Source organism: Megascapheus bottae, chromosome 7 (genome assembly GCF_031878675.1).
Source record: "Megascapheus bottae isolate mThoBot1 chromosome 7, mThoBot2.hap1, whole genome shotgun sequence".
NCBI classification, from domain to species: Eukaryota; Metazoa; Chordata; class Mammalia; order Rodentia; family Geomyidae; genus Megascapheus; species Megascapheus bottae.
The window spans coordinates 54,301,619-54,323,597 of record NC_143515.1 but is presented as its reverse complement, the minus strand read 5'-3'; the positions used below and the strand labels follow the sequence as shown (position 1 = coordinate 54,323,597).

At 39.9% G+C, this 21,979-nt stretch overlaps 1 protein-coding gene across 2 annotated transcripts in view; it reads left to right on the top strand.

Annotated features, from left to right (window-relative positions):
- The window catches only part of Slc3a1 (solute carrier family 3 member 1), a 33,550-nt gene that overhangs the window by 8,077 nt on the left and 3,494 nt on the right, over positions 1–21,979 (top strand). For both annotated transcript variants that reach the window (XM_090337032.1, XM_090337033.1), the window contains exons 5-9: positions 12,550–12,669; positions 15,594–15,718; positions 16,366–16,561; positions 17,430–17,597; positions 19,049–19,165. In XM_090337032.1, coding sequence (XP_090193158.1) covers positions 12,550–12,669; positions 15,594–15,718; positions 16,366–16,561; positions 17,430–17,597; positions 19,049–19,165 — 726 coding nt within the window. The remainder of the gene's footprint in view (positions 1–12,549; positions 12,670–15,593; positions 15,719–16,365; positions 16,562–17,429; positions 17,598–19,048; positions 19,166–21,979) is intronic.

The window sequence follows — 21,979 nt, the reverse complement described above, 5'->3', positions numbered from 1 at the left end:
CAGCCATGTTGTTCTTCTTGCCTTAGCCACTGTGGGTGGGTTAGGAGGCAGATGGAGAGGAGACCACATAGAACAGATTACTATGAGTAACTACAACTCATCTTGTCAACCAACTAGAGGAGATTCAGGAGTCACCAGGGACACCTAACCCCTGTAGTGTATTACTCTTTTATTTTGTTCTTAAATAAAACTTTTACTGCGATATAATAATCGATGTGCCATACAACTTACCTCTTTCAAATGTATGTCAGTGGTTTTAGTATTTTCACAGAATTGTCTATCCATCCCTATTAATTTCAGTGCATTTTCATCAAGCTTAAAAAGAATTTTAAGCTGGGTGATTGACTCATAATGTCAGCACTCTGGGGGATGAGGCAAAAGGATCTTGAGTTCAAGACCAGGATAGGGTACTTGATGACATCCTGTGATAGAAAATAAATATTAAAACAAAACCTACTACATAATTCCTCTCCATGTCATTCACTATCTTTCCGAAAGTCTGGGAAACCACAAATCTCTTACTCAGGACATTTCATATAAATGGAATCATGTAATATATGTCTGTGTGTAATGATCTCTATTTTTTGTTGTTATAGTTCGCCAGTCCTGGGGCTTAAATTCAGTGCCTGGGCATTGTCCATGAGCTTTCTCAAGGCTAGTGTTTTCTTCCATTGGAGCCATAGCACCACTTCCAGCTTTTTCTGTGTATGTGGTACTAAGGAATTGAACCCAGGGCTCCATGCATGCTAGCAAGCACTCTACCACTAGGTCACATTCCCAGCCCACTAACATCTATGTGTATGGTTATATCTATACTTACTTGAGGAATTGCTGAAGTACCTTTCATAATACCTACACACTGGGGTTCTATTTTCTCTACTTCTTACCAATGTTACTGTTAGGGATTTCTTTTTTTTTTTTTTGCCAGTCCTGGGCTTGAGCTCAGGGCCTGAGCACTGTCCTTGGACTTTCTCAAGGCTAGAGCTCTACCACTTGAGCCTCAGCACCACTTCTGGCTTTTTTCTATGTATGTGGTACCAAGACTCGAACCCGGGTCTCCGTGCATGCTAGGCAAGCACTCAACCACTAGGCCAAACTCCCGGCCCCTGTTAGGGATTTCTTTAAATCATAGTTATCCTAGTGGGTGTGAAGTAGCTTTACATTTGCATTTCTCTAATAGCTAATAACTGTAGTATTTTTTCCATGTTTTTATAGTTTATTTGTATGTTTTCATTGTAGAACTGTCATTTGCCTATTGAAAAATAAGCGTGTCTTTTCTATTGTTGTCTTTATATATTATTGTTATACTATTGTACTATTATATATTGTGTTGTTATATTATTGTTGTCTTTACATATTCTGAATACATGATTTGCAAATACTTTTTCCATTCTATGTGCATTCTTTTTTCTTTTTCTTGATGTTCCCTTGAAGTACAAGAGGCTTTAATTGATGATGTTCAATTTAGTTGATTTTCTTTTGTCATAGGACTTTTGTTTAATAACTGCTGCTTAATGCATGAAGTAAAACATGAGAATTTGCTTCCTCTCCCCCTCCCCCCAGTCCTGTGGCTTGAACTCAGGGCTTGGGCACTGTCTTTGGACACTTTTTGCTCAAGGCTAGCACTCTACCCCCTGAGCCACAGCACCAATTCTAGCTTATTTCTATGTATGTGGTACCGGGGTATCAAACCCAGGGCTTCGTGCATACTAGGCAAGCACTCTACCACCAGGCCATGCTCCCAGCCCTTGTAGTAAGTTTTGGAATCAAGAATAGAATTATAGAAGCTGGGTACAGTGGCTCAAGTCTGTAATCCTAGTTACTCAGGAGTCTGAGATTTGAGGGTTGCTGTTCAAAGCCAGCCTGGGCACGAAAGAACGTGAGACTCTTATCTCCAAATAACCACTAGAAAATGGGAAGTGAGGCTGAGGCTCAAGGGAGGTAGGGCGGTAGCCTTGAGCTGAAGAGCTCAGGGACATCACCCAGGCCCAGAGTTTAAGCCCCATGACCCACAACAACAACAGAAACAGAATAGTCATGGAGCTTTGTTCTTTTTTAGTATTGTTTGACTATTGTGAGTCCTTTGCATTTTCATATGGACTTTTATATTGGCTTATCAATTGTTGCAGAAAAGCTCGCTGGCTTTGAACTGCAATCTTCAGATCTCAAGTGTTCTGAGTAGCTAGGCTTGCAGGCATGAGCCACCCACACTCATCTTCCTTCTACTTTCCATTCATTTTTTATACCAGCCAATTGTTTATTAGGCAGTTGATCGCTCCAGGCTCCTTGTGGTGCCTGGAGCTGGTGATGGATTATCTAGGAATATATAAACAAGTGTTATATTTTACACAATGAATTAGCCAATTTATTTATGTTTCATTGACTAAGCTGGTTGTTCTTTTGTAGGCATCCGGGTAGTAAGGGTATGTGAACAGGACTCTTGTTTACTAGTCACCAGAAGCAAAGCCTGCATGCAACAAGGCCACTACTGCCTCTTCCTGAGAGGTTAGACATTGTTTGTAAGACTTGTGGGGAAGATAACTATCAGAAGTAAATAAATGCTGAAAAGCTAGGATGGAAGGCAATTTGCTCCTAGAAATGGACTTTTCACATGAGAACACTTTCAACTGCTTGCCCCCTAGAGTGTTTATCTCTACAGTATAGTTAAGCAGCAGGTTAATAATTTGCAACCTACCTAGTTTGTGGTGAGGAGGACTTGGATTGACTGCTGATCACAGACCAGCGTGCACCTGTGGCGTTCCCTGCCTTCAGATTTCAGTTGCCAGCATCGTGGGAGGCTGATATCCAGCAGGCATCCAACATGGAATGCCCTCCCCCTCCTGGCGCTCTTTCCCTTGTAAGTGGCTGTCAGGGGACTTGGCTCTGCTCCTGGCTTCTCAGAAGAGTGCTGCTTTTCCCCTCAAAAGTCATGAAGCGCTCTCAGAAGAGTTCAGGACTTCGTGTGTGTGTGTGTGTGTGTGTGTGTGTGTGTGTGTGTGTGTGTGTGTGTACCTGACCTGGGGCACAGAGACTCTAGTCCCTGAGCTATTTTGCTTATCCTTGGCCCTCTAACACTTGAGCCACAGTTCCATTTCTGTCTTTTTGTGGTTAATTGGAGATAAGAATTTCATGGACTTGGGAGGGGGTGGGAGAGGGAAATGGGGGGAAAAAAAACAAACCATGAGAAGGGGTATCAGTGTGTGAGAAGTAATGCATCTACTACCTGACAAATGTAATTGTTACCCCTCTCTATATTATCCCAACAATAAAAAATACATAAAATTAAAAAATTTCATGGACTGTCCAGCCTAGTCTGGCTTTGAATCATGCTCCTCAGATTTCAGTCTCCTGAATAGCTAAGATTTACAGGTGTGAGCCACTGTCACCTGGCTGTATAGTAGTATTTTATACTTTTTAAATTGGTTTGGTTTTCCATTGTCCTCCAAATCTGAAGTGACTCGTACCTGGACTCACAGTACAGCTAGGAGAAGCTACAGAGTGGGTTAGCAGAAGAGTGAGGAAGAGACTCAAAGTAGCCTGGCCACATATCTTGGCTTGGTGTGATCCCCGAGGTGACCTTCTCTGGTGTTCAGACTCCTGGGGAGGTGGCTCATGTGTGGGGATCATAAGCCAAGAGGCCCTCCCAGCTTAACATGGGATCCAGCGGGCAAATGTGGACTCTGCCCCACCTTTACTGAGCATAGTTCTGCTGAAGACAAGCAGCTGAATTCAGAATTCAGTTCACTATCTGCTTCATTATTTTATTTTATTTTGTTTTATTTTTGGTCAGTCATGGGCATGAACTTTGGGCCTGGCGCTGTCCCTGAGCTCTTCAGCTCAAGGCTAGCACTCTACTGCTTGAGCCACAGCACCCCTTCTGGTTTTCTGGTGGTTAATTATAGATAAGAATCTCCTGGACTTCAGTGCCCAGGTTGGTTTCGAACCATGATCCTCACATCTCTGCCTCCTGAGTAGCTAGGATTACAGGTGCGAGACACCTGGCTTTTTATTTTTATTTATTTATTTTGTGGTATTGGTGATTGAACCCTGGGACCCATGCTTGCATGACATCACTGTCTGATGCCCTAAGTCAATAACCACAAGACAAAACCCCACACAAGTGGTCAAGCAGGTTAAGAATTTTTACGAAAGTGGAATTTGGTGGCTAAGCTTGACAGCTTATTACAGAAGTGCTGTTGTGGCTCAAGTGGTAGAGCACTGACCTTGAGGATAGAGACGCTCAGGGACACAGCCCAGGCCCTGAGTTCAAGGCTAAATAAATTGATAAACATGTTGTGTAATCATGTCAGTAGAGAGTAGGCATACAGAGGGTTCTACTTGGACAGAGTGATAAAATTAGGGAAGGGTATGTGTAATAACCTGTCGAACTTAGCTGCCAACCTGCATGGCCACCTGCATGTGCTTTCGTCCTCGTGGTTATTGATGGTCACCTGTGTGGTGAGTGATGAGCACCTGTGTGTGGTGCTGGTCTTTAAAAGCTCAGCCCCGCTGAAGCTCCGCGCTGCTCTGTCCCAGCCCGAAGGTGGAGAGCAGTCACTGTCTGTGCAGCTATTAAAATGATTCCTAGCTTGATTTACTGAGAGCTGGTGACTAGTGCGGTGCGTTTGAGTCTCATTTGAGACTAGGATACAGCAGTATGCAGAGAAGACAATGATATTTAACAGATGAATTGAAATAAGTTCAGTTATGTGTGAGTGGAGTTTTTAATCAGAGGAAAAATATGTCAAAATTGAAATTTGCTTCACAGAGCTGGGACTTGATCTCTATCTTATCCTATCTTCTCTATCTTATCTATCATTCTATGTGTGACTCAATAAAACTAGAGCAAAGAGCAAAAACTGCTCACGAGAAGCATGCAAAGTCCTGGAAAGGCCTTGAGTTGGACAATATTAGGCAGGAAAATAACTTTGTACATCTTGAAAGATCTAGTGTGGAGCTTGAGTCCGAAAGGTTTGAAGGCAGAAGTTTTGGGGAAGGGGTTGGTGCAAGAAGCTGGAAAGAAATGCAGATGGCTTAGCTCATCAAGGGTGGCATGGGGTTGTAGAGAAGTCATCTGGATTAGAAAGGAGTTGGAGGTTTAAGATTTGAGTCCCAGGTTTGAGATTTGAATAGAAGGTGGGTGGTGGCATCATTTGCTGAACTGGAGAAAGGATATGTTAGTTTTAAGAGTTTAGATGCTCTGCAATATCCATGAGTCTGTAATAACCTTTTGAGCTTAGCCATCAAATTGTGTTTTGTAAAAATGCTTTACCTGCTTGACCACTTGCGTGTGGCTTCGTCCTTGTGCTTATTGAGGTGACATCATATGGTGATCACCTGTGTGTGGTGTTCACCTTTAAAAGCTCAGCCCCACTGAAGCTCAAGGCTCCTCTCTACCAGCCTGGATGTGGAGAGCAGTCGCTTGCACAGCAATTAAAATGATTCTGGGCCGGGAGTTTAGCCTAATGGTCAAGTGCTTGCCTAGCATGCATGAAGCCCTGGATTCAATTCCTTGGTTACCACATAGATAGAAAAAAGTCAGAAAAAAGTCAGAAATGGTGCTGTGGCTCAAGGCCAGAGCTGAAGAGACAGTGCCCAGGCCCTGAATTCAAGGCCCATGACTAGCAAAAACAAAAACAAAAAAACCTCTAGCTTGGTTCACTGAGTGCTGATGACTTTATTGTGGCAAGTTCGAATCCCACCTGAGTGGCTGCAATATAGCAAGTTCAATACGTACTTGGGGATCAGGGTAAAGGTGAATCTTGAGATATAAGTTAGGGGTTTGTTGACATGAACAATGCTGACAGCTCAGACAATAGCCTATGAGAAACGGGCCACCTGACCCAAATAAGGGAGCTGATTATTTTCATGTGAAAATGAGGGCCAGACCAACTCTTAAGTTTTGTTTTCCAAGAAAAAAAAATCTACATCTATATTTAAGTGGATAAGGAGTGTCACGTGGTTTCAATTCTAGCGCAATCCCTTACTATGACCTAGGTCTAGGCACTTTATCTCCCTGAGCCTGTTTCCTCATTCATATCCTCATTCATAAAATAGAAAATGTAATGGTATCTAGTTCATAGGACTGTTTTAATATCAAGTGACTTAACCTTTACAAATCACATATCACATAGTTTCTTGCCATACAAGGTCTTTTTTTTTTTTTTTTTTTTTTTTTATTAGCCAGTCCTGGAGCTTGAACTCAGGGCCTAGGCACTGTCGAGCTTCCTCAAGGTTAGATAGAGCTCTACTACTTGAGCCACTGCACCACTTCCAGCTTTTTCGTGTATGGAGTACCATGGAATCAAGCCCAGGGCTTTGTGTATGCTAGGCAAGCACTCTACCACTAGGCCACACTCCTGGCCCCTACAAGTACCTTTTACCTAATCAATGACTGGGTACTATTATGAGGTGACACAAACAGGGTAAAGATAGAACCCCCTGGAGCAGTAATGTTTAAAGTACTGTGAGGACACAAGAAAATGCAAACCAAGTGTTATGGAGCTAAAGGATCTGTGTTCCTATTGGTGGTGTAGAGAGATTAGGGAGTATAAAGACAGGAGGAAGCTGGACTCTACCAGGAGTAATTTCTGCAGAGAATTGCAAGGCAAGTGTTTCATATATTTTTTTATTGTAATTAATAGAAGGATTACATTATATTCACCAGATAGAAGAGGGTGCATTACTTCACATACATTGATACCCTTTCTCATTTCTTGGTCACCATTTCCTTCCCCCCCACCCCCACCCCTCATCTTGGTTTTCCCCCCTTCCCTATCCAATTTCATATAACCAAATACAAATATATCCAACATATCAGGTAACAAAGTGAAATACTGTAACAATATGAGATAACCAAGGGACAGCAAAAGAGATGAGAGATAACATAGTACATTAAGGACAACAATCACTCATATGGCTTTTGTTTCTATATCCTAGAGTCCTTTCATTTAGCCTCATACTATATGGCCTTATGTATCTAGGTTTTGCTCTATTGCAAATCTCTGCTAGGAGAGCCCAGGGTTTCTACTGATTATGACAAATGAGAGAAACCATTGAGCCTATGTTCCTTTGAGTCTGGCTTACTTCCCTTGATATGATTTTTTCTAAGTCTTTCCATTTCCTTACAAATGAGGCAATGTCATTCTTTCTGACAGCAGCATAGAATTCCATTGTGTATAAATACCACATCTTGTTGATCTGCTCATCAACTGAGGGACATCTGGGTTGGTTTCATATCTTTGCTATGGTAAATAGTGCTGCAATGAACATTGTTGTGCTAGTGGATTTAGTATGCCCTTGTTTCTCAGCGGTTGGGTAAATGCCAAGTAGTGGAATTGCTGGGTCATAGGGGAGCTCTATGTTTAATCTTTTGAGGAAGCTGCCATACTGCTTTCCATAGTGGTTGAACGAGTTTGCACTCCCACCAACAGTGTAGTAGTGATCCCTCCTGGACACATCCCCTCCAGCATCTGTTGTTAGTTTTCTTGATCCTGGCCATTCTAACTGGAGTGAGGTGGAATCTTAGAGTTGTTTTGATTTGCATTTCTTTTATGACCAGAGATGTTGAGCATTTCTTCATGTGTCTATAGGCCATTTTTATTTCTTCTTCAGAGAAGACTCTCTGTCTTTGGCCCATCTTTTAATGGGATGGTTCTTAGTTTGGAGATTAGTCTTGGAGTGATTCAATTTTTTGAACTGTTGATATATTTTAGATATGAGGCCTTTGTTGTATGGTTAGTGAAGATCTTCTCCCATTCTGTAGGTTTCCTAATTAATTTACTAGCTATGTCCTTTGCTATACAGAAGCTTTGCAGTTTAATGCAGTCCCCTTATCCAGCCTTTCTCTGATTTGTTGTGTTTCTTGGTTCTTATTGAGAAAGTTTCCACCTTGCCAAGGAGGCTTAGTCTGTCTCCTATTCCTTCTTGTAAAGTTTTCAGTGTGTTGGCTTTTATCTCGAGGTCTTTGATCCATCTGGAGTTAATTCTAGTGCAGGGTGATAAAGGATCCAACTTTAGTTTTCTGCAGGTGCTAACCAGTTCTGCCAGCACCACTTGTTGAAGAGGCTGTCTTTCTTCCATTCTATTTTTTTGGCTCCCTTGTCAAAGATTAGGTGGCCATAGGTCTGTGGTTTAATATCTGGGTCCTCAATTCTATCCCATTGGTCTTCAGGCCTGTTCTTGTGCCAGTACCAAGCTGTTTTGATTATTATAGCTCTGTAATAGAGTCTAAAGATTGGTACTGAAATTCCACCTGGTATTGAAATTCCACCTGCGCTGTTCTTTCTGCTAAGAAGTGTTTTTGCTATACGGGGTCTTTTATTATTCCATATGAAATTTTGGATTGCCTCTTCTATTTCTATGACATTGGGATATTGATGGGTATTGCGTTGAATTTGTAGATAGCCCTTGGCAAGATTGTCATTTTCATGATGTTGATTCTTTCAATCCAGGAGCATGGGAGGTTTTTCCATTTCCTCAGTTCTGCTTTAATTTCCTTTCTCAGGGTTTTAAAGTTTTCATCAAAAAGGTCCTTTACATTCTTAAGATAATTCCTAGATACTTTATTTTCTTTGGGGCTATTGCAAAAGGAGTTGCTTTCCTGATTGTTGCCTCGTTGCTCTCACTATTGGCATAGAGGAAGGCAGTTGATTTTTTTTTTTTTTGCCAGTCCTGGGCTTGAGCTCAGGGCCTGAGCACTTTCCTTGACTTTCTCAAGGCTAGAGCTCTACCACTTGAGCCTCAGCACCATTTTCGGCTTTTTTCTATGTATGTGGTACCGAGGAATCGAACCCGGGTCTTCGTGCATGCTAGGCAAGCACACTACCACTAAGCCAAACTCCCTGCCCAAGGCAGTTGATTTTTGAGGGTTAATTTTATGCCCTGCTAGCAAGGCAAGTGTTTTTTAGTATTAAGGATGAGTGCGGTCTTGCAGATGCCCAAGTGTGTAGCTAGCCCAAAGCCAGCTGGGATGGTACCCGGCTGGTCAGATACCAAATCCCTGAGCTTCCTTTTCTGCCTGCCTACTTCTGCAGGAGTTAGTAAAGAATTGTGCCCAAATTTCTGTGCTGCCATAAGGAAAGATCTCTTGCTTATAAGCAGAGGATATAAATGGTCTCTCTGTCCTTGCGAAATGTCTTCTACTTTCTTCTTGAGATAGTCAACTGAGTTTGGATATTATGAATCTTGACACTTTAAGTTTAGAGCAGTGCTGTTTTAAGGGGAAAAAATTAGAAGATAATCAGTAGAAAAACCAGACGAGTGTCAAGTCTAGGATGTAGACACAGATTGAGGACACAACGTACTGTTCCCATACTCCATGACACCTACGTGTGGAATCAGGCCCTGTGCCCATTTTCACATCTAGTTCGCTGGGAGAACTTGGCTGCAGTAATGAAAGTGAACATGGAAAATCCTGGAACTCTTTTAGCTCCATGGGCGAGGGGATAAATAACATGGAAAATATTTCTTAAAAATGATCTTGGAATTATCTGGGTCAAAACTTCAGCATGTAAAACATCTCCTGTTAGGTTCAAGCTCAGAATACTTGCCTAGTAGTCCTGTGGTTCTGAGTTCAGTTCCTCACTCTGCAATAAGCAAAAGCATTTGAAAACATCTCATCACAATGATGGCACAAATGATACAGAATGCTAATACTTAAAATTATGCCAGGGTTATAAACTTGGACTAGAATGTATGTTTCTTGTTCTTTACTGTCAGGCAGTGCTCAAACTCAAGTGTATAAGAACCCGTGAAGAAAATGCCTAGCTTGGTTCTAGATAAGCTTTTGCTTTTGGTGTCCAAAAGCTTAAAGTTTACAGTATCATGTTGTTTCTTTCAGTGCTTTCTCACTTTTTTGGTAGAAGTTGCTTGGATGGTTTGCAGTTATTTGTGCTCTGCCATTGCCTAGGTTTATGCTAGTAAAATAAAGCACCATCTAGGGGTGGACCCATGCTGTCTGAAGCTTATAAAAGTTGAGACTATCTTGAAGATAGTGCAAAACCAAGTCCAGATAAGTGAATGTTTATTCAAAACAAGAAAAGAATGGAAGATGAAGAGCCAGATGAGAGCCAGACACCAGTGGCTCATGCATGTATATCCTAGCTATTCTGAGGATTGCAGTTTGAAGTCAACCTGGGCAGGAACATCCATGAGACTCTTGACTCGAATTAACTGACACTCAACCAAGTGGTAGAATGTGATCCTTGAGCACAAAAACTCAAGAGACAATGCCTAAGTTCTGAGTTCAAGCTCTAGGACTGGTATACACACAGATGCACAGATGCACGCAGATACATGTGGGATCTAGAGCTTAGGCTTTAACTTGGTCATGGTGAGATAGTCCCAAAAGTCACAGATATCCCTCTGAGCAAATGAGGAGTCTTTATACAGCTACCAAGTCTTGTGTCTTCTGTGGCTGTGAACTTCTTCAGTGTAAGCTTTAATCAAGCTTCCTTCTCCCCTTGCTCTGTTTCCTAACTCACATGTGGTCTCTGAAGTCAGGGAATTTGTGGAACATGTTGTAAATGTATAGTGACTTGCTCATGTTCAATGAGAATTCATTCTCATTCCGTAACTGGTTCACAGAGGAACAGATGTAGCCAAAGCAAAGGAGATGGAACTAGAATCCTGTCCTGCCCTTAGGGATTTCCTGATTGGGTGATGAAGCCTTTACTGGATTGATGGATTATGGCTTCAGTTTGAACCAAAGGTGCACGAAACTAGGCCCATCTGCATACATTAGATATTTAAGGAATAAATGAGAGCACAACCATTTCTTCTTGAAACCCTTACCATGCTAACCATACTAACCCTTACCATACTAAGTCACTCTTATGAATTCCAAAATTAGACCTGTGAGTTCAACACTCCCACCTTGCCCCTTGCTTATGCTACTCTGCCCATCCTGGCCCTCTTTTTTTTTTTTTTTTGTCAGGGTAATGTATAGAGGGGTTACAGTTACATTCATCAGGTAGTGGGTGCATTGCTTCTCGCACATTGATTCCTCTTGTGTTTTTGTTCATCTTCCTGCTCCCATTCCCTCCCAATCATCTTGTTTTCCCCATCCCTTCCCTATTTCAAATAAAAAAATAAACGTATATACAATATGCCAGGTAACAAAGTCAGATACAGGAACCACATGACATTAACCATTAGAGGAAAATAAGAGAAAAGAAATAACAGTACATTAGAAACAATAGGCACAAAGATAAACCTCTTGTTTCCATATCCTAGAGTTCATTTCATTTAGCCTAGACACATTTTCTGAAAGTTGTTTTTCTTTGTACTTTTAATCCCATGAGTTATTATAACTAGGAAATAATTTTTAAATTAAAAGTTTAAATTTTTAATTAGGAAAAATTAAAATTGTGATAGAGATATGATTTCTAACATAACTAAGAAAAATGGATGAGCTATGTACTTTTTTCCCTAAGATTGCGGTAACAAATTACCACAAATTGAAAGACTTAAAACAATAGAGAAGCACATTTTTATTGTCCAAGCCTTTCCCTGGAAGTTACAAGCTTTCAACAGACTCCAATTTTCTTTTTTTTTTATTGTCGGGATAATGTATAGAGGGGTCTGGCCCTCTTATTATTGTTCATGTTGATTCTTTTCTTTCTCTTGTTTTCCTCCCATATTACTACTAAAAGAGAATCCTTTGAACACCCAGTACCTAGCTTTTCATTTGCTTTCCTGATAGTGAAATATTTAACAAAGAGCGACCAGTTTCTTTCAGGTTGGAGTGACTGTTAGGAAGTTGGGTGTGAGGGAGGTGGAATATTTTCCCAATTTGTTCTGAGTCCTGTCTTTCACCGTGACTTTCTTTTTTTTTTTTTTTTTTTTGGCCCCCTTCTCTTTCTGGCCCCGCTCGCTCCGGCCACCACTCGGTTGGGCTCCGCTTGCTTGCTTTCGCTCTCTGTCGCTTGTTGCAGTCTCGTCTCTGCCACTTCCGGCTTGGTTGTGTCTCGTCTCTGCCACTTCCGGCTTGGTTGTGTATGTGGGATACCGAGGAATCGAACCCGGGTCTTTATGCATGCTAGGCAAGCACTTTAACCGCTAGGCCAAACTCCCGGGCCCACCGTGACTTTCTTTTACTTGCATCATACTCTCTAAACTTTGGAAACTTGTTACATAGTTTTCATTGTAATACTGAATTGAAATGTGAAGGAGGTGTGGTGTAGACATCCCTAAATACAGTTAACTTGCAAGCTCATTACACTAACATAATTACAGTAAATAGATAAAAGTAGGCTATATGGATGCTGTGTTTTAGGGCTAGTAGTTTGGTGTAGTGGCAGAGTGCTTGCCTAGAATGTTCAAAGACCCAGGTTCAATTCCTTGGTACCACATACATAGAAAAAGGTCGGAAGTGGTGCTATGGTTCAAGTGGTAGAGCTCTACCCTTGAGAAAGCCCAAGGGCAGTGCTCAGGCCCTGAGTTCAAGCCCCAGTACTGGCAAAAAAAATCATTTACAGACTTAAGTGTTCATTAAAAAGATGATCAGAGTGTGTAAGATAATTAAGCATTTTGCTTCTTTGTGTTTAGGAAATAATGAAGTTCTGGCTTGCTAAAGGTGTTGATGGCTTTAGTTTTGATGCTGTTAAATTTCTTCTGGAAGCAAAGCATCTGAGAGATGAGATCCAAGTCAATAAATCTCAAACTCCGGTAAAGTTAAAGTTTTTTTTCTTTGTCTTTACTGAAAATGTTATCAGAGTATTTTCTATTTTAGCTGGAGATATAAATTATAAAGATGAGTTCTGCCCTGTCTATAGAAATACTTTGAATCATATTTTTATTAGCATATATCCTTTGTACAACCAAGTTTCATTGTGATACAACCACATTATGTATATAATGTGCTCTGATCAAATTCACTCCTTACTGTTTGCATTACTTTTTAAAGTTTTTGACAGTTCTGTTTTCATACATGCATGTAAAGGATTTCAACCATATTGAATCATATTCTCTAGGAAACACGAATTTCAAATTTCAAATGTATGCGCCAGACGTTTTAGTCCACTAGTGCTTTCCAGAGTGAGAAGCCCCTTGAGGATGTCAGTGGCGAGTGTTCTAAGGACATAGGATAGACTGTAAAAAGGCTACTCAACAGAGGGCAGTTTGCTCATTGAGATTTTTGTCATTTCACCCATGCCTCAAGATGGAAGAGAATTAATACTGACCAAATGTCTATCATATTTAATTCTCTGGAAGTGAGATTTCATGACCGCCATTTTGCAAATCTTAGGGAAGTTAACATAACCAGAGTTCGAGGTGATCAATAGAACTCCACACCAAGCCTTTTGCTACAGAATCTTGGTTCTTGGGGATTCCACACTAGTGATTCTCACCAACCCCTGTCCCCTCCACTGTGCCATGACTCATGGTTATTCACATGTCACCTTACTCCCTGGTTGACTGCTGTTTTTCTATGATCATATTAGTACATAGTAGTCCTAAAATACATTTCAAAATGACCAGTGTGTGTTGTACACTACTCCTGTGTAGAATGTTATGTTAAAATAACTTAAGGTGGGTGCTCATGGCTCACACCTGTAATCCTAGCTGCTTAGGAGGCTGAGATCTGAGGACTGTAGTTTGAAGCCAGTCCAGGTAAGAAAGTGTCTGTGACTTTTATCTCCAATTAACCACCAGAAAACTGGAAGTGGCACTGCGGCTCAAAGTGGTAGGGCACTAGCTTTGAGCAAAAAGAGCTCAGAGACAGCACCCAGGCCCTGAGTTCAAGCCCTATGATCTACAAAAACAAAATAATTTACGGTGACAAATAGCAATATGAGTCAAACATGCAATGTGTAATGGAAAAAGTATAAAATTATAAAATGAAACTTTTTAGTGAAGTTGAATAAGTAAAATGAAATTCTTATCAGGTAGTTTATTATCAAGATTATAACTTCATTAAGATGATAATCAGTTAGCCAATGAGAAGTTGTGTATACCCAGGTCAATTTGGAGAGCATGTCATGAACCAAAGGTAATAACTAAACCTGTATATATGTGTGTGCATATGTGTGTGTGTGTGCCTGTATGCATGACTTCCAATAAGAAATGAAAACACTATGTGAGCCAGTTGTTTCACAAAGGAAAAGTTTCTACTTGAAGAGAAAATTTTGAAGGAATATGCAAATTGTAATGAGATGTCAAAAGGCATATGTTTGCAGGATAAATGATTAAAACAATGGATTTTGGGTGCTACTCAAGAAAAATTAGCATGCAGCTTTAGAAAAAGAGATCCAAAATATTAAAATGCTTTTTACTTAATCTAGCAAGTGCAGCTGACTTACAGAGAGTCCACAAAACAGACAGCAAATAATGATTAGACTATTTCTGCTATCTATGCTCCATCCCAGGCCCCACAACTTCCCCTACAATTATAGAAAAGCAAGAAGTAACTATAAGAAAAAATTACCAAAATCCCAAAGAATTATAATAACACCAAAGAATTATAATAGTTGACAATAATAAAGGTGGCAAAAGTTTTAAATGAGATTTTATTAGAGAATTTATTAATGTTGATTTTTACATCATATTTTAAATGACAAGTTTAACAAACAAGTGTTCAAGGAGGGAATCTCTTCATAATAACTGGGACTTAGTATTTAGAACTTAATCAAAATTAGGCTAAGGGTTTGTATGTCATAGAAACATTAATTTAAGAAATAAAACATGTCTATAGAGTCAGAGGTTTTTATGAGCAGTGTGACAATTAACTATGTTCATGAAAAACATTTTTTTGTTTGCCCAAAAAAGTATTTGAAAGATTTAGTCAATTTTATGTTTAGGAAGAGGTTTTTTTTAGTGTATTTGGAATTAATATTTTGATGCTTGGTAGAAATTTAGTTTGCTGAAATGGGTGATAATTTAGAGAAATATTTGGTGTTTATTAGATTTATAAGATCAATAATTCATCCAATGAAGTGCTAACAGGGAGAAAGAGTAAGCAAATGCAGTCATTTATAGTCAATGTACATTATGTAAAAACTGAACTATGGAATGAGGGTAGGTTGGGGAGGGGCTATAATAGGAGAGTGTGATGGAAGGTGTGACATTGACGAACATACTCCTAATCTGACTTAGGAGGTGTTTTTATTTCAGTTTTTTGTATCACTACTTAATTAAATTGAAAAATAAATTTAAAAGGTTAGATAACTAGAAATACAGTACTAACAGTTGTGACTATTCTCTATTTGTACAGCTTTTTGAGTATTGAAAATCCTGGGACCACTTGTACATATACCTTTTAGGCTTGAACTCTGGGCCTGGGCACTGTCACTGAGCTCTTCAGCTCAAGGCTACTGCCCTACCCCTGGAGCCACAGGGGCACTTCCCATTTTCTAGTGGTTAATTGGAGAGGAATCTCACAGACTTTAGTGCCTCGGCTGGTTTTGAACCTAGATCCTCAGATCTCGGCCTCCTGAGTAGCCAGGATTCCAGGAGTGAGCCATGGTGCCCAGATTACATCTACCTTGTTAACCTCAAACCCTGTGAAGAGACTGCTTGTCTTATGTGGAGCAGCTGTGGCTATGTGTTGAGTGGAATGGATGATGGTAACCTTGCTGTGCTGGTTTTCACAGGACACAGTCACCCGCTACTCAGAGTTGTACCATGACTTCACCACCACACAAGTGGGAATGCATGAAATTGTCCAGAGCTTTCGGCAGACCATGGACCAGTACAGCAGGGAGCCTGGCAGATACAGGTAGAGCAGGACAGACGTCCATTCCACCCAGGTGTAATGCTTCATCTACCGCTTTTACCCCTCACCCCCAGGCATACTCCGAGGTCTTACACACCTGCCTAATCTAACAAAACTGCCTTATTATATTTTATTATGACTCAGTTATGCCAGGGTCTGATATACCCTATTATATTTCTTTGGAAGCAATTTCCAGTTTTGAAAATTAACTAAAAAGAAAAAGTCAGTTTTCTCATCAATATAAAGGTAATAATAATAACTTTTCTAAGGTGATTGAGATAACTTGATCAGGTCTTCACAATGTTGCAGAGTTTTAATCAAGTTTAGAAAGCAGAAAATACTCTGGTTTCTTCAGCTCAGAAATTTCTTGCCTTTTACTAAAGAAAGCAGAAAATAATACTGATGGAGTCAAATATGCTGTTTGCAATTCTTTAGCATGGTTATGCTAATATTTAGGCTTATTACAAGAAATTTTCAGGTGATAGTATGACATTTCTTGGTTATGTGGTTTGACTGCATTCTAGCAAGCTCTGGCTTTATTTAGTTAGTACTAGGCATCTAGTTCTCACATCTTATAAGATGTAAACAGCAATAGTCTTCTCAGTCTTTTGACAGGCACTGAAGAGACCCTGTACTCTTAACTCTTACAGATTCATGGGGACTGAAGCCTATGCAGAGAGTATTGACAGAACTATGATGTACTATGGTTTGCCATTTATCTATGAAGCTGATTTTCCTTTCAACAATTATCTTAACACACTAGACACTCTTTCTGGGAACTTGTTGTATGAGGTTATCACATCTTGGATGGAAAACATGCCAGATGGAAAATGGCCTAATTGGATGGTAAGTCTCCAGCCCAGTGTGGCACATATCAAGCTTTCCACTTGTTCATCTCTAAATTTGTAGACCTTTGTCCCCATAGTGATCCTCAATTCTTTCTCAATTATTGTTAATGATCCGGCCTCGTCCAGGAAATTCTAAGCTTACTGTAACGCTTGGGCTTTTTGTAATAACATTTTACTTAATATAAACACATACAACTGTACAAAACTTTTTAACTTTTTCTATATTCTAGTGTTTTGTTTTTGTTTTTTTTTTTTCCAGTTGTGGGGATGGAACTCAGGGCCTGGGCACTGTCCTTGCACATTCTCTAGACTAGAGCTCTAGCACCACTTCCGGCCTTTTGCTATGTGTGTGGTACCAAGGAATTGAATCTGGGTCTTCATGCATGTTAGGCACACACTCTTACAACTAGGCCAAACTCCTGGCCCCTATACTCTAGTGCTATTTTTAAAGTTTGATTTTTTTGAACTTAGCTGTTAAATGACACAAAAAACAAAGCTTTTGTTTTCTTGTCAATATTATCTTATCCAAATGTGGTAAAACAGCTACACTCTCTCATTTGCAATACAATCTATGAATAGTTATCAGCATTGCCTTTTGGTTGGCCAAGACAGCAAAAAGCAAGCTTAAGACTGAAATTCTTTTTTTTTTTTTGTCAGTTATGGGGCTTGAACTCTGGGCCTGGGCACTGACCCTAAGCTCTTCAGCTCGAGGCTACCGCCCTATCCCTGGAGCCACAGCTACACTTTTTAAGACTGAAATTCTGAGCATACCTAAAGTTACCTTCCTGCCAGATGAATTTCCTCTGGAACAGGAGAAATCTCCATAGTACTGTATACAGAGTGTGGTCTTAATACCTTTCTTTCAGACTGGTGGACCAGACACTACTCGACTGACTTCTCGCTTTGGGAACCAGTACGTCAATACCATGAACATGCTGCTTCTTACGCTTCCTGGAACTCCCATAACTTACTATGGAGAAGAAATTGGAATGGGAAACATTTTAGCCACCAATCTCAATGAAATTTATGATACTGTAAGTTTAGTACACTTTAACTGTGCACCACTGTTGTAAAATCAAGAATCTGCTTTCTTCTCCCCGAAATGAGAACTTATTATTACCGACGGTCATGATTACTTTTTGTTGTTGTTGTTGTTGTCAGTCGTGGGGCTTGAACTCTGGGCTGGGGCGTTGTCCCTGAGTTCTTCAGCTCAAGGCTAGTGCTCTACCACTTGAGCCACAGGGCCACTTCGTCTTCTGGTGGTTAATTGGAGATAATGAGTCCCATGGACTTTTTGTGCTCTGGCTGGCTTTGAATCTTGAGCCTCAGCCTCCTGAGTGGCTAGGATTACAGGTGTGAACTACTGGTGCTTGGCTCTCAATTTTTATTTTTTTTTTTGGTCTGTCATGGGGCTTGAACTCTGGGCCTGAGCACTGTCGCTGAGCTCTTCAGCTCAAGGCTACTTTCCTACCCCTGGAGCCACATCGTTGCTTCCAGTTTTCTAATAGTTAATTGGAGATATGTCTCTTGGTCTTTAGTGCCCAGGCAGCTTAGAACCAAGGTCCTCAGATCTCAGCCTCCTGAGTAGCTAGGATTACCTCACCAGGCTCCAGCTCTCTTAATTTTTGCCAGTAAGACTGACCAGTTTCCTTGGTCAGTTTCCTACCATCTCACTGGATTTCTTGGGCAAAGCCATGGAATCTTCACTTTCTTTTTAAAAGGAGTTGACATTTAAAAAAAGAGTTTATCGATACAAAGCAACTTCACTTCGAAGATGTTTTCACACACATTACAATTCAAGAACCAGTGGTTTTGTTGTTTTATTATCTTCTACCTGAAACCTGGAGTGTTAGGAACACTTTCTTAGTTTTTTTGTTGGACCTGCTAGATCTTATGATTCATAGCACAGAGACCTGTTGTGTTATTAAGTATACCTCATACTTTTGGAGTTAAGTGGCTTTTATTGTGTTTTTGTAAGAGGTTACGGCTTTCACAACTGAATTGTTAGATGAGTGATGGTAAAAGTTCAATTTGTATGGTTAAGTTTGTGATCCAATTTCCTTGATATTTGGTTAAAATGAACCCTCTTCTCTGTCAGCTGCTCCATTTGTGTGCGTGAACACACTTATAACCAGGGAGAAAAGAGGATAGATCTCAGCTTCACTTGTACCTGCAATGCTCACCTTCCCTGAATTCTAGCAGTATTAGAAGTGCATCTTTTGAAATCTTACACTATTCCTTTTTGGGAAAAAGCAATGAAGGTTTCAAACATGTTAAAATTCAGTAAGAATAGTTGATTCAGATGCAAGATGTTATTACTGGCTGCCTTCCAATGCAACTGGCTTATATTTTATCATGAACACTAATGAATCCAAGCATTAGATATGAGCTATAGTGAATTAATTATGAAATACATTAGAAGGACCAAAATACATTTCTTTTAATAACCTAACCATTCTTTTCACTTTCTGATCTTTTGATGAAGAATACTCTTTTTTCAAAGTCACCAATGCAGTGGGACAACAGTTCAAATGCTGGGTTTTCTACAGGCAATCATACCTGGTTACCTACGAATTCAGATTACCACATTGTGAATGTTGATGTAAGTATGAGTAGACTTTTTTTTGTATTACTACAGGGGCTTGAATTCTGGGTTAGGGCACTGTCCCTTAGCTTTTCTTGCTTGATGCTAGGATTCTACCACTTAAGCCACAGCTCTACTTTATATGAATGGAATTTTTTTTTTTTTTTTGGTCATTCATGGGGCTTGAACTCTGGGCCTTGGCACTGTCCTTAAGCATTTCAGCTCAAGGCTATGGCTCTACCACTTGAGCCACGGTGCCACTTCCAGTTTTCTGGTGGTTAACTGGAGATAAGAGTGTCATGGACTTTTGTGCCTGGGCTGGCTTTGCCTGAGTAGCTAGGATTACAGGTGTGAGCCACCAGAGCCTGCTGAATGAAAAATTCATGCAGATTCCAAACACAGAAAACAAATTTTTGTATGTGTTTTATGGACACCATATACTTTATCTTGAGTGTGTCTGAACTTTAAATACTTTTAAATGTATCACGTTTCTCTTGCAGTTTTCAATTTCTAAGGAGCTTTAAAATCATACTTTTATGGAAATAAGAACTAGAACATGGGTTTCCTCTTTGAAGAATCATTTGCAATATAAAACTCTTAGAAATATTATAACCAAAATCTTGTTGTTTTTTTTTTTGTCGTTATTATTGTTTGTTTTTGTGGGGCTTGAACTCAGGGCCTAGGTCCTTTCTCCAAACTCCTTTTTACTTAAGATTAGCACTCTACCACTTTGGGCCACAGGCCCACTTTCAGTTTTTGAGTGCTTAAATGGAAATGAGTCTTTTGGGGACTTTTCTGCCTAGGCTGACTTTGAACCACGATTCTCAGCTCTCAGCCTCCTGAGTAGCTAGGATTACAGGCATGAGCCACTGGTGCCCGGCTATAACCAAACCTTTGAGCTATAAAGGTTATAAAGCCATGTTAGTCTTTTCAGCAAGCTTAGATATCCTGGATGGGGAGGGAGGTGGGTGAACTGGAGAGCTCACAGGAAGACCAGCTAGAATGTAGCATATAAGGTGGATTTGAGGACAAGACTATTTACATGAAGAAACAGAAGACATGAATAATTCCTAAAATAGCTACACTGGAAAAATATATCCTGTGGCTTCCCTAAGGAACAACCAGAGGCCTGTTTGGCAATCAATTGTATGTTGGCGTAAGTACAGCAGAACTTAAAATAATGTCAAACTGACAAAGGTCAGACATAAATCTAGTGATATTCCTTAATACACTGTGCCATGCTCTCAAAAATGGGAATATTTATTACTGAGCTTACAGGAGCCAAAAAAAGGGGAGGTCTCCAGCTCACCTATCATTGTAGATAGGAAAGGAATTCTACATCCCAAAGCCTCACACGACCAGTATCTATCTTGGATTCTCCTGGCTACAAAAGGCAGATGAGCAGACAAGGAAGGCCAAAGCACAAAGACTTAATGAATCACACTACAATTGAGAGATACTATTATATAAATTGGATAATAGAGCAAACCTAAGACTAATGTCAGTTTAAATGTCCTCAGTAGATTATATTTTATGTACTTCCTAGGCAAACTCTTGCAGGAGTTTAGAAATACAAAATATTATCAAGAAACACAGACACAGAAATGCTAATTAATGTGCCAGACAGGAGATCTACTGGAAAAATGCTCTGGGGGAAAATGGTAGAAGAACCTAATAAACTAAAAAAAAATTGGTATGTGGAAGACTGAGCAAGAAATTTTAACATACAACAAAAATAGAATTCTACAACAGAACAGTGACTGAATGAAATATAACCAAAGAACTAAAAAACAACTAATAACTGTGATTAAGACTTTTTCTTCTAGAATAGTAAAGATAAAGGAAAACTATCCAAAAAGAAACCAATCCTGAAAGACAGATCTCCTGAGAAAAGGACTGAGAGTTATACTGGCATCAGACTTCAACTGGATACTAGAATACATTAAAACTTCATTTCCAAAGTTGCAGTAGAAATTTAATTTGGAGCCTAGAACCTTACAACTACTTAAACACTTCATTAGAACAGAAAGTAAGAATCCAAATTTTACCATACATAGTTTTTCCCTGAAAGAGTTAGAGGATTTCTAATTAAAAGAGAGATCAAATGTCTAAAACATTAGTAAGAAAAGCATCCAACAAAACAGGATAACTTTTGATGCATAATGTAAAATAATGTATCTGGAACTGAAATCATAGTTATTTGTTGCCATATAGGAGGTGGTGGCAAAGGAACAGATGACACAAGCAAGCTAATCTTATTTGTACAAGGTATAGAAAAAAAGGGACTATAGCTTTGAGCTGTCCAGTAGTTTTTACCCCACATGACTGGTAAAAAGTTTGGCCATGAACAGCTAGTGATCGCCATATTAGATAGCACAGGAATATTTTTAGCATTGCAGGAAGGTCTTTTTGGACAGCATGGTGTGTGTAGAACATCATGGCATTACAGTTAGGAGCTGGTGGCTCATGCCTATAGTCTTAGCAACTCAGGAGGCTGAGATCTGAAGGACTATGATTTGAAGCCAATGGGCAAAAAAAGTCTATCAGATTCTTATGTCTAAAATAATCGGGAAAAAGCACACTGGCCTTGTTTTAAACCTCAGTACTTCAAAACAAAAAGGTCAGTACAACTTCAAGCATAAGCATTAGGACAGACATAAAGGGAAAAATTACCTGAAGTGATTTAACAAAAAGGCTTTTAGGGCTGGAAGCATAGCCTAGTGGTAGAGTGCTCGCCTAGCATGCATGAAGCCGCTAGGTTCCATTCCTTGGTACCACATACTCAGAAAAAAAGCCATAAGTGGTGCTGTGGCTCAAGTGGCAGAGCACTAG